The following is a 13,555-nucleotide window of genomic DNA, read 5'->3' as shown; positions in this document are numbered from 1 at the left end:
ACGCAGCTCCTGTTTGTGGAAATAGGCCGTACGTGTGCCTACCTGCGGGAGCTGCCTGTCTTTTACCAGGAACTGCTATGGGTCTGGAACAGCGTCGCCTCCAGGTGCAGTTCTCCCCCGTCAGGAGTAGTGGCTCTCCTTCGGGAGCCGCTGCTCATGTATCTGCACCTCCACAACCGCTGGGTCGGGTGGCTGGCGGTGAGCAGGGCTGTGCCTGGCTAGATGACCAGGGTCGGGGACCTGCTCGATGGCGGGGGAGCGGGCTGGATGGCGCGGCGCCTCTCCTGGGCCAGCGTCCGGCGCACAGCCGATTCTATCGAGATGCTGAAAGTGACACTGGGCCCCAATCAACTAGGTGTATCGAGGAGGCTCAGGCACGTGGGGTGATCCCATCCGAACTGACCCCCGTTCGGACGAAATTCCTCATCGGCGCGCGGCCCCGAAACCCCTCTTGGGAGCCGGCGCCTCACAACTTGAGCTGTCTCGGGGAAATGCTCTCCGTGCCTTTTAGTTCTGTGCGGAGGGGCTTCCTGTATCGGCTGCTCCTGCACACTCTGCACTTTGTCATCTTCGCCTGCCGACCGGACATGCCATCTTGCCGTCCGGCGGAGGTCCCCAATGGGGGGCTCTCTATGCGGGAGTCCTCCTTTTATTGGGGACTTGGCTTGGAGCGTGCTGCACGGAGCAGTCCCATGCAATAAGATTTTAAGTAAGTTCACGGACTCCCAGGCTGCTTGCCATTTTTGCGGCCTAGAGGAGTCCGTGTTCCATATCTATATCGAATGTGAGAGGTAGGTTGCAGCCCCTGTTCCAGTATTTGAAGGGGCTGCTCCTCGATTTTTGGCTGCACTTCAGTCCCACGCTCCTGATCTATGGCCACCCGGTGCGGAGGGGAGAGGGCGGGTTGGAGGACCTCCTCGTAGGACTGCTCCTGGGCCTGGCCAAAGTGGCCATTAATAGGTCCAGGCAGCGGGCGGTTGAGGAGGTCATTCAGCCCGATTGCCTGCCTTTCTTCCGCGGCTATGTTCGCACCCTGGTGGCCCTGGAGATGGAGCACGCGGTGTCCGCCGGCACACTCGAGGCCTTCCGAGACTGGTGGGCGCCGCGGGGACTGGACTGCATCATCACCCTGGCCAGGGTGATTTTAATTTAATTTGATAAGTTTAAAAAATTAATCTAGGGTTTTTTAAGCTTCTTTACAGTCCACTTGTTCAGTCGGGAGAGCGAGAGGCTCCACTCGGCGATGCAGAGAGCCCTGCAGATGGAGAAGAATGTCAACCAGAGTCTGCTGGATCTGCACAAACCCTCCACTGGGAGCGCCGACCCTCATCTGTGTGAATTCCTGGAGACCCATTATCCGGATGAACAAGTGAAGACGGCCAAGAAGCTTGGAGATCACATCACCAACTTGTAGAGACTGGAACCCTGCCTTGTAGGCATGAGGGCTTGTGACTTTGTACAAAGAGCTGAGACTTGAGTTCTGTAAATGTCATTCACTGTAAAATGTTCAAATTTTAAATTAAAAAAACAGTAAATGTGAAACAAACAGAAGTTTGCTTTCAGCAACCAGTTAAGCCTCCCTGACTCACCCAACTCGCAGCACTCTGCTTCATGTAGTATGTCATAGAGTATACTGAAACAATAGCGAGTTAAAAATATTATACCAATAAGAACATAAGAATTTTGGGGAACATAAAACGGCCATTGGGCTCAAGACCACCATCCCAGTTTGATTGATCTACCCAGCCCTCTCGCCATTTTCTTTCCAGAAATACAGATAGGGGGTGAAATTTGTCTTTGTTAATTTTAGGGAAATATTAGTGTGACTATAAAGTAGTGGATCATCACTTTATACCTGTGTCGACTTTTTCACCCATCACCCCTGTGCTCACAGACCTACATTGGCCCCCGGTCCAGCTACACCTTGATTTTAAATTTGTCATTCTCATGTTCAAATCACTCCATGGGCTCACTCCTCCCAAGCTCTGTAACCTCCTCCAGCCCTACAACCCTCCGAGAACTCTGTGTTCCTCCAAAGGAATGGGTAAGGAGAGAGACAGAATTGGTGGCGAGGCCATGGAATTTGTGGCAGGGGCCGAATAAGATGGCTTCGGTTTTATTATGGCTCATCCAGGACTGAATGTCAGACAACTAGTCTTAAAACACAGAAGTGGTGGAAGGGTCAATAGAGGTAGTGAAGAGGTACAGCTGAATGTCGTCTGCTGCTCCCATGTCTTCAGATGATGTCACCTAGGGGCAGCATGTAGATAGGAATAGGAGAGGGCCAAGGATAAAGCCAGGGATAACAGTGTGGGGACGAAGATGATGTGGCTACAATTGGATAGGTAAGAGTGGAATCAGGTGAGGACAGTGGAGGAGAGAAGGAGGAGGATGGCGTGGTCAACTGTGTCAAAGGCTGCAGAGAGGTCAAGAGGATGGATAGTGCACCATGATCACAGTCATAGAGGATATCATTTGTAACTTTGATTAGAGCTTTGTTCAGTGCTGTGGCAGAGGCGGAAACCTGAGTGGAAAGATTCAAACATGGAGTTGCAGGAAAGATTGTAATAAGATGCATGTAGGGAACAGCGTCATAATGACCGGAAATTTTAAGTCAATAATCACACCATAATTTTTCACCCTTGCTAATCACACCTTCATCAAATATACAAGTTTCCCATTTGCTGGTTCAATATACATTACCTTATGTTTATCCACATTAAGACCCATCTACCAATCCTTAGGAGCCTATTTGCTCCAGACACCTTTGAAAGCCATCAACCTCTCTTGTAGTAGTCATCCCACCACATGGCTTAGTATTATTAGCAAACCTTACTAGAAGTACCTTCTTCCTTATCATTTAGAAACAGCCTATAATTTTTAACCAACTGAAAATATATTAACATCCAATTTAAGGTAACTGGCAAAAAGGACAGACTAGATGCAGGAAGGATGTTCCCGATGGCAGGGGAGTCCAGAACCAGGGGTCACAGTGTAAAGATAAGGGGTAAGCCATTTAGGACAGAGATGAGGAGGAATTTCTTCACCCAGAGAGTGGTGAATCTGTGGAATTCTCTACCACAGAAGGCAGTTGAGGCCAATTCATTAAATATATTCAAGAAGGAGTTAGATATATTTCTTAAGGCTAAAGGGATCAAGGGATATGAGGAGAAGGCAGGGGCAGGGTACTGAGTTTGGATGATCAGCCATGATCTCATTGAATAGCGGCGCAGGCTCGAGGGGCCGAATGGCCTACTCCTACTCCTATCTTCTATGTTTCTATGTTTCTAGGGCCAGTGGTGACAAGAGGAAAAAAAGTTACACAGCAAGTTATGATCTGGAATGCGCTGCGTGGAAGGGCGGTGGAAGCAGATTCAATAATAACTTTCAAAAGGGAATTGGCTAAATACTTGAAGGGGGAAAACATGCAGGGCTATGGGGAAAGGAGCAGGGGGTTGGGTGGGACTAATGGGACAGCTCTTTCAGGTACAGGCACGATGGGCCGAATGGCCTCCTTCTGTGCTGTAAGGTTCTATGTTCTTACAATTCAATTGAAACTGCCTTTAACGGGTAATAGACGGGAGTATAGGTCAGTTTGCAGTTAGTGAGGTGTGGGTGTAAATGGTTAGATGCCGTTCCCAGAGTTGCAGTGAATCCGGCTCCCTGCTGCTGTGCTCGCCCCGGATACATTTGGCGGTGGCACCAGCCCTTGACAACCGAGCCGGGGTCTGACAGGAGGCGCCAGCCGCCGATGAGCAACGACCGACAGCTGCAGGAGGGAATCATGAGGCAGGTGAGGAAGGGTCGAGGAAGGGTCATGTCGGGCAGCCCGGGCCGGCGGCTCCCCTTCGCTGTCAAAGCCCGTTTGCAGTGATCTTCCTGCCGCTGACGGAGGCCTCGCCTTCCACTCACAAAGCCTGATTCGGGCTCTCCTTGTTTTTATTTATTTCTTAAACCGAGTTCTTCATCATCTGCAGGCGCTGGTCGACGACACTGAGGATGTGTCCCTGGACTTCGGCACCGAGGAAGAGGAGCTGGCCCTGAGGAAAAACAGGATCAGGTAAATGGCGCCCAGGGGCCCCGGCCACTTGAGCCAGGTGTGGCCAGGAAAATTCCCACCACCTGAGCCAGGTGTGGCCAGGAAAATTCCCACCACCTGAGCCAGGTGTGGCCAGGAAAATTCCCACCACCTGAGCCAGGTGTGGCCAGGAAAATTCCCACCACCTGAGCCAGGTGTGGCCAGGAAAATTCCCACCACCTGAGCCAGGTGTGGCCAGGAAAATTCCCACCACCTGAGCCAGGTGTGGCCAGGAAAATTCCCACCACCTGAACCACGTGTGGCCTGGAAAATACCGGCTACTTGAGCCAGGTGTGGTTGGTATTTTCCTGGCCACCTGAGTCCGATGTGGTTAGGAAAATACCGACCACCTGAGTCGGTGTGGCCAGGAAAATACCGGCCTCTGTACCGGGGACAGCTCGGAAAAGGGGAAGCTTCAGTTCAATTCCTCTCATTCAGTTTCCATAATATATTTTCAGCTGACATTCATAATTTTGCATCTGTGCCAAAATCAGGGAGTGAGATTTATATTATTTGAAAAGAGTACACATGATTACACATCTCTTTTAGACTTGTGAAGATGTTTACTTTTAAGAATGACCTGCATAAATAAAGGTTATTAAAAAAAAAATTAAAAAAAATGGGTGAGACTTGACCGGTAGAATGTTGAAAAACGCTATAGTTGGTTCCGCAGGTTGGGATGTTATAGTGGTTGTGAGTTCAAATCCCATCATGGCAAGTTGTGAATTGAATTCAACATTTCTGGCAAATTTGTGGGCTGGCACCAAAATAAATGATCATGTCAGTTTGCCAGATTATTGTAAAAACCCAATTGGTTTACTAATGTACTTCGAGAAAGGGATTCTGCCACTCTTACCTAGTTTGTCCTACATGTAACACCAGTCCCACACTATATGGTTTACTCTTAATGCCCTCTGAGGTGGCTTGGCAAGTCATTCAGTTGTTCGAGCAATGAGAAGTGGTTAATAAATGCACCCTTGCCAGTGTCACCCACATCCTGTGATCAAATTTTTTTTTTAAAGTGGGGAAGCACAATGAGTTGACTGTCCAGACCCGTCAAAACTCACTGAGTGAGTGATTGTCACACTCTCCCAATTAGCCTAAAACCCAATCCATTTTCATATAGCTCAGTTTGAAGAATAAACATGGTTGCACTTAGTTTGTGGATTTGTAGTCTGTGTCACTTATGGGGTTGGTAACTGTTACTGCTCACATTTCCCTAATGTCAACGCTAGGATTTGGTGTTGTTTTCTAACTCCTATTGTTCCCTCCCAATTGGTCAATATCACTTGTCCCACTCTAAGATCTGTGAAGTACTACTTATTTTAGTGTTAAAATGTGACTTATTTTGATGTGTTTACCCAATTTGACAGCTCTTGTTTTGAATCGTATTTTTTCCCTATCCGTGAAGTCATATCCTAGTGTGAACAGAGCAGTCAACACTGGGAAAATGTGAGGAGTGAAATTTATGATCAGCAAGAGTAAGTTGGACAGTAAACCCATATAACCGTGGAGCTGCATTTAATTTGATTTATATTGTGATGCTACATACTTTCAAAATCAGTTACATTTTTCAACCAAAATGATTACCTTTGTCTTGTTCAGAAACATCTTTCTTCCATCACATTGATTGTCCTACTTCTTTCTATCAGTTTGTGTTTCCAGCTTTAGACCCACTAGTGTAGCCATAGGTTGCTACTTTGGGATTTAAAACAAAAGAGCACTAAATGTAAAATTTACATTTGGTACTTAATCAGTAAGAGCTTGTTTCTAGCTTGTTTATTTGCTTATCCTGTCAACACAATATTGTACATTGTGACTGACTAATGGTAGACACTATCTCTGATGCACTCTGTTTTGTGTGTGCCTTGGCAGTCCTGTAGCACCAACTGTTAATTAACAGCCCTCTGTCAACCTGACAGTCACACTATTTGTTGGTTGGCAGATACAGAAGAATGACAATTCAGCTTCAGAAAGGGAGCGGAGTTATCCTTGATCTAAAACAAATAATGGATACTGATTAGTTTTCTGGACATCATTGCTCCTCTAGCAGCTGCTTTTTAAAAAAGATTCTTGCTGTCATTCAAATTCTCAGACTGGTATAGGAGGCTCCACAGAACCATTGAAGCTTACAACAGAGAGGAAGGCCACTGACCCATCTTCACTGTGTTGCCTCTTTGCTGAAGCAATCCAAAACGAATTCCACTACCTGTGCTCTCCCCATGTCTCTGTATTTTCCCCTGCTTCAAATATTTATCCAAATTTCCACATAGAGACTGTATACACTTTGCTATTGCATTTCAAAAATCAGTTTCCAGACTCATGTTTTGGTAGAGCAGTCTTTCAAGTGAAGCACTGTTCTGCTTTTACATTGCATGTCTAGAGCCTGTCTCTGTTGTGTAATGTGGAGACCCAGGGCACTTTTACACTATAGGAGTGAGCTTCAGGTAGACAGGAATGTCTTCCTCCATTGACTGCATTCCTAATGGAAAATGACATGAGGGTCAAGGAGCATCTGAATGTTCCACAGACCTATGGAAATTTAAGCTTTGTATATGCTCTCGGGTTAAGGCGACTGGTTTCAATGAAGTGAATATGGGGATCTAGTTCAGGTATTTGCACTCAAGACTTCAGTGTTCCACAATAGAGCCCACTGTGCCTGCAGAGATGAGCTCTTGACACACAGTATAGAAGCAGGAGTGAGGCAAGCAGAGAAATGTTCCCTCTAAATTGTCTTTGTTGTGCGTGGCCTGTTTATTTCATTGTGCGGTCCCTTTTAAATTTCTGCGCATGTGTGGTATTTCAAATGGAAAAGCTTGTGAGTAGCCTGCGCGGTACCTTGCAGATTGCTGCACGGCCATGCTCGCGTGCAACTTAGAGGGAACATTGGCACAGAGGTTGTTCTACCAAAATGAGATGCTAGAATTTGATGTAAAAGTATCTGATTCCAAAAATTGGGACAAGCTTCCTGCATTTACTTCACTGAAACTGTAGGTTTTAACCCAATGACAAATTTGTGCATCCAGCAAAATGTGGGCCTACGATGCTATTGGGCCTATGAATCTTGGTTCATTTATACGTAAAGAGTGCAGCAATGGAGGAAGCACCATGTGCTTGCTTCCCATATTTTAAAAGTGCCTTGAAGAACTCACTGCAGCGTGGGCATTTGAGATTATTTCTGTTATAGCCATTGACCTTCCTTAGAAACAGGAACTATTTTTGGGATAACATAGAATCATAAAATTTTACAGCAGAGAGAGAGGCCTTTCAGCACCAGTGCTGACTCTCTGAAAGAGCTACCCACTTAGTCCCATTGCCCTGCTCTTTCTCCATAGCCTTTAATGTTCATTCTTGTTCAAATGTTTATGCATTTCTCTTTTTTTAAAGTTTTATGAATTCTGCTTCCACCACTGATTCTGGTAGGCATTCTGGGTTCTAAAAACCCTCTGTGCAAAAAAAAATCTGTCCGAATCTGACCTGGCAAAAGAACCAAAGGCGACATGAGGAAAAACTTTTTATGCAGCGTGTGGTTAGGGCCTGGAATGCACTGCTTGAAAGGCTAGTGGAGGCAGATTCAATCGTGGCTTTCAAAAGGGAATTGGATAAGTACCTGAAGGAATAAAAATTGCAGGGCTACGGGGAAAGGGTGGGAGAATGGGACTATCTGAAGTGCTCTTGCAGAGAACCAGTGTGGGCTGGATGGGCCGAATGCCCTTATTCTGTGCTGTAACCATTCTATGATTCTAATCTTTCCCTTTGTTCTTTTGGTGATGATTTTAAATTGATGCACTGTACTTACTGAATCACTGACCACTGGAAAAGTTTTTCCCTCTTTACCTTATCAAAACCCCATATAAATTTGAGTGCCTGTATCAGATCTCCTCTTGACCTTCTCTTTAGTGAAAAGAGGACCAGTTTCTCAAGTCTTGTAACTAAAGCCTCTCATCTCTGGTATCATCTTAATAAATCTCTTCTGTACCCTGTCCTTGGCTGAAAGGACAAAAAGGCTAATGGAACATTGGCATTTACCTCAAAATAATTGAAATTCCAAAGTGAGGAAGTGATGCTTCAGTTGTACAGAGCCTTGGTCAGACCCCATCTGGAGTACTGCATTAAGCTTTAGACACTGAGCCTCAGGAAAGATATATTGACCATGGAAGAGGTAGAGGAATGAAGGTTGTTGAATATAAAAGGGGACAATTACTTGACATGGAACAGTTACCTTCTACTTTAATCCATGGTCATATAATGACAGAAATGAATTGACTCCCGTGGAATAATTTAGTACTTTGGAATAACTGAGTAAAGCATTTTTCCACATTTTATTCAATACTAATACGTGCTAGTCAGAGTAGAAATAGAAGGATATTTCAGATGAATACGTGGCTAGAGGAATGGTGCAAGGGGGGAGGGATTCAAATTCCTGGGACATTGGAACCAGTTCTGGGAGAGGTGGGACCAGTACAAACTGGATGGTTTGCACCTGGGTAGGACCGGGACTGATGTCCTAGGGGGAGTGTTTGCTACTGCTCTGGGGGAGGGTTTAAACTAAAATGGCAGGGGGTTGGGAACCTGAGCAGGGAGACAGAGGAAAGGGAAACAAGGATAGCAGCAAAAGACAGGAAGGAGAAAAGCAAAAGTGGCAGTCAGAGAAATCAAGGGTTTAAATCAAACATGGCCACAGTAAATAATAATTCTGAAGAGTGTTAAAAAACAAGTCTGAAGTCTTTGTGTCTTAATCCGAGGAGCATTCGTAATAAGGTGGATGAATTAGCTGCGCAAATAGAGGTAAACAGATATGATATGATTGGGATTACGGAAACATGGCTCCAGGGTGACCAAGGCTGGGAACTCAACATCCAGGGGTATTCAATATTCAGGAAAGACAGGCAAAAAGGAAAAGGAGGTGGGGTAGCATTGCTGGTTAAAGAGAGGATTAACACAATTGTAAGGAAGGATATTGGCTCTGATGATGTGGAATCTGTATGGGTAGAACTGAGAAATACCAAGGGGCAGAAAACGTTAGTGGGAGTGGTATACAGACCCACAAACAGTAATGCGGAGGTTGGGGATGGCATTAAACGGGAAATTAGAGACGCGTGCAATAAGGGCACAGCAGTTATCATGGGTGACTTTAATCTACATATAGATTGGGCCAACCAAATTAGTAACCATACTGTGGAGGAGGAATTCCTGGAGTGTATATGGGATGGTTTCCTGGACCAATATGTCGAGGAACCAACTAGAGATCAGGCTATCTTAGACTGGGTATTATATAATGAGAAAGGATTAATTAGCAATCTTGTGCGAGGCCCCTTGGGGCGGAGCGATCATAATATGATAGAATTTTTCATTAAGATGGAGAGTGAAGTAGTTGACTCAGAGACTAGGGTCCTGAATTTAAATAAAGGAAACTATGATGGTATGAGGTGCGAGTTGGGTAGGATTGATTGGGGAATGTTACTCAAAGGGTTGACGGTGGATAGGCAATGGCAAACATTCAAAGATCACATGGATGAACTACAGAATTTGTTCATCCCTGTTTGGCATAAAAATAAAAGAAAAAAGGTGACTCAACCGTGGTTAACAAGGGAAATTAGGGATAGCATAAGATCCAAGGAGAGGACATATAAATTGGCCAGAAAAAGCAGTAAACCTGAGGATTGGGAGCAGTTTAGGATTCAGCAAAGGAGGACAAAGGGATTAATTAAGAGGGGGAAAATAGAGTATGAGAGTAAGTTTGCAGGGAACATAAAAACTGACTCAAAGCTTTTATAGATATGTGAAGAGAAAAAGATTGGTGAAGTCAAGCGTAGGTCCCTTGCAGTCAGAATCAGGGGAATTTATAATGGGGAACAAAGAAATGGCAGACCAATTAAATACATACTTTGGTTCTGTCTTCACAAAGGAGGACACAAGTAACCTCCCAGAGATGTCAGGGAACATAGGGTCTAATGAGAGGGAGGAACTGAATGAAATCAGTATTTGTAGGGAAATGGTGTTAGGGAAATTGACGAGATTGAAGGCTGATAAATCCCCAGGGCCTGATAATCTACATTCTAGGGTACTTAAGGAAGTGGCCCTAGAAATAGTAGATGCATTGCGGTCATCTTCCAAAATTCTATAGACTCTGGAACAGTTCCCATGGATTGGAGGATAGCTAATGTTACCCACTGTTCAAAAAAGGTGGTAGAGAGAAAACGGGGAATTATAGACCGGTAAGCCTGACATCGGTAATGGGGAAAATGCAAGCGTCCATTATAAAAGATGTAATAGCAGAGCACTTGGAAAACAGTGACAGGATCGGACAAAGTCAACATGGATTTACAAAAGGTAAATCGTGCTTGACGAATCTACTGGAATTTTTTGAGAATGTAACTGGTAGAATAGATAAGGGAGAACCAGTGGATGTGGTGTATTTGGACTTTCAGAAGACTTTCGATAAGGTCCCGCGTAAGAGATTAGCGTGTAAAGTTAAGGCACATAGGACTGGGGGCAAGGTACTGACTTGGATAGAGAACTGGTTGGCAGACGGGAAGCAAAGAGTTGGAATAAACGGGTCTTTTTCCGAGTGGCAGGCAGTGACTAGTGGGGTACCGCAGGGATCGGTCCTAGGACCCCAGCTATTCACAATATATATTAATGATCTAGACGAGGGAACTAGATGTAATATCTCCAAGTTTGCAGACGACACAAAGCTGGGTGCGCGTGTGTGCTGTGAGGAGGATGCCGAGAAACTCCAGTATGATTTGGACAGGTTGGGTGATTAGGCAGATGCATGACAGATGCAGTATAATGTGGATAAATGCGATGTTATCCACTTTGGTGGCAAAAACAGGAAGGCAGATTATTATCTGAACGGCAATAGATTGGGAGAAGGGGAAGTGCAACGAGACCTGGGTGTCCTTGTGCACCAGTCGCTGAAGGTAAGCATGCAGGTGCAGCAGGTGGTTAAGAAGGCAAATGGTATGTTGGCCTTCGTAGCAAGAGGGTTTGAGTACAGGAACAAGGATGTCTTGCTGCAGTTGTACAGGGCCTTGGTGAGACCACACCTTGAGTATTGTGTGCAGTTTTGATTGCCTTATCTGAGGAAGGATGTTCTTGCCATGGAGGGAGTGCAGCGAAGATTCACCAGGCTGATACCTGGGATGGCAGGAATGACGTATGAGGAGAGATTGGGTCGATTGGGCTTATACTCGCTGGAGTTTAGAAGAATGAGAGGTGATCTCATTGAAACTTATAAAATTCTAACAGGACTAGATAGACTAGATGCAGGAAGGATGTTCCCGATGGTGGGGGAGTCCAGAACCAGGGGTCACAGTGTAAAGATAAGGGGTAAGCCATTTAGGACAGAGATGAGGAGGAATTTCTTCACCCAGAGAGTGGTGAACCTGTGGAATTCTCTACCACAGAAGGCAGTTGAGGCCAATTCATTAAATATATTCAAGAAGGAGTTAGATATATTTCTTAAGGCTAAAGGGATCAAGGGATATGGGGAGAAAGCAGGGACAGGCTACTGAATTTGGATGATCAGCCATGATCACATTGAATGGCGGAGCAGGGTCGAGGGGCCGAATGGCCTACTCCTGCTCCTATCTTCTATGTTTCTATGTTTTCTAATAAAATTGGGATTTACCTTTTTTTATTTGATCTTTTTCATAATGGTCTTGTAAACGACTATCAACACAATTAGAGTAGTTTGATTGGAGTCTTTGATCCTTGCATGGTGTGAGCTTGTATCTGTCATATTATAAATATGATGAAGGCTATTTGGGATATATCATGTATCTGCTTTTTCTGCACTTCTCTCATTGCTCTTTCTGGGCCACACACTCCTGTGGGTGGATGACCTGCTTCCAACCCTCCATCATGATTACTCTTCAACTGGCTACTAAGAGGGTGCACAAGGCAATCCAGTGATATCGCTCTCTCCAAATCTCCAGCAGCTGGCATCCCCCCAATAAGGCTGAGAACAGGGACTCAGCGGAATGAGGATTAAACCTTTGTACTTCCACCCAGTGGTGCTGCACTTTGGTTTTCTAAAGCGCTGTGAAAGCATACCTTCTGAAAGTGTTCATCTTTCATTCCACCCCTAACATTAAATGGTTAATGAGCACCGATTGCCATTAAGAAGTCTAATTGTTACACATTTTGTCAGGCAACCGTGAAATCATTAACAGCATATTTATTTTGCTGCTCTGCTATGGGGCATTTGGTCTTTAGTAATACATTAGTTATGTAAGTTGGCCTTGAAACTGGTCCAGCAACTTTATTTTCTGTGCCAACTTCCGTAATGCCATATTACAGTGAGTGGGATGCGGAAGGAAAAATGGAGGATAATTGAAACCTGCACAACTCACCATTAACAGAGGCCTGGAAGAGGCATGCTACTTGCTCTATTACGTCTGGGAATGCTGTAATGTTATTGCGAGGATTAAATATTCATTTCCAAGAAGAAAAATAACATAACTGGTTGGTGTTGAGAATCTGGCCAGTGTTTGCAGTTTGATCCAATCTGATTTAAGCTAACCGAACCCAGTACCAGTAACATGATATAAAATGCTGAAGTAACTTTAATCAAGTTGGCTAATGGTTTATGATCCCACTTTTTCAAAAATGCCCAGAATATCCATACTTCGAATGTGTTTCTGCAATCTGTGAGGTTGTGATCATTGCTAATCCTTGTATATCAGCAGAATTTCCCCCTTTTGCTTACATAGAATTTTACAGCACAGAAACAGGTCGTTCTGTGTTGGTGTTTATGCTCCCCTCATCTTACATCATCTCACACTTTAAGTGTAATTCGTGGCTCAGTGGGTAGCACCCTCGCCTCTGCGTCAGAAGGTTGTGGGTTTAAGTCCCACTCCAGAGACTTGAGCACAAACAATTTAGGCTGACACTCCAGTGAGGGAATGCTGCAATTTCAGAGGTGCCGTCTTTCGGATGAGACATTAAACCGAGGCCCCGTCGGCTGTCTCAGGTGGACGTAAAAGATCCAAGGCACTATTTCGAAGAAGAGCAGGGGAGTTATCCCCAGTGTCCTGGTCAATATTATAAACAGATTAAATGGTCATGATCTCATTGCTGTTTGTGGGAGCTTGCTGTGCACAAATTGGCTGCTGCGTTTCCTACATTACGACAGTGACTACACTTCAAAAGTACTTCATTGGCTGTAAAGTGCCTTGGGACGTCTGGTGGTCGTGAAAGGCACTATATAAATGCAAGTCTTTTTCCTTTCAACATATCCTTCTATTTCATTCTCCCTCATGTATTTGTCTAGCTTCCTCTTAAATGCATCGATGCTATTTGCCGCAATCATGCCATGTGGTAGCAAGTTCCACATTCTCACCACTCTGAGTAAAGAAGTTTCTCCTAAATTCCTTATTGGATTTATTAGTGACTATCGTATATTGATGGCCACTAGTTTTGGAGTCCCCTACAAGTGGAAACATCTCTTTGTCTACCCTATCGAGCAAC

At 44.9% G+C, this 13,555-nt stretch overlaps 1 protein-coding gene across 3 annotated transcripts in view; it reads left to right on the top strand.

Moving 5' to 3' along the window:
- Window positions 1-3,631: 3,631 nt before the first annotated feature.
- LOC147110558 (Golgi apparatus membrane protein TVP23 homolog A-like) overlaps window positions 3,632-13,555 on the top strand; it is a 75,863-nt gene continuing 65,939 nt past the window's right edge. Inside the window, exons 1-2 of one of the 3 annotated variants that reach the window (XM_086000633.1) lie at window positions 3,632-3,793; window positions 3,978-4,060. In XM_086000633.1, coding sequence (XP_085856759.1) covers window positions 3,752-3,793; window positions 3,978-4,060 — 125 coding nt within the window. In that variant the 5' untranslated portion in view covers window positions 3,632-3,751. The remainder of the gene's footprint in view (window positions 3,794-3,977; window positions 4,061-13,555) is intronic. The other 2 variants (XM_086000634.1, XM_086000632.1) reach the window with 2 other exon arrangements.

This window comes from Somniosus microcephalus, chromosome 11, assembly GCF_052327205.1.
Source record: "Somniosus microcephalus isolate GS21.2 chromosome 11, FLI_Smic_1.0, whole genome shotgun sequence".
Lineage (NCBI taxonomy): Eukaryota > Metazoa > Chordata > Chondrichthyes > Squaliformes > Somniosidae > Somniosus > Somniosus microcephalus.
Note: the sequence above shows the minus strand (reverse complement) of the source record. Positions and strands in the feature narration are given on the sequence as shown.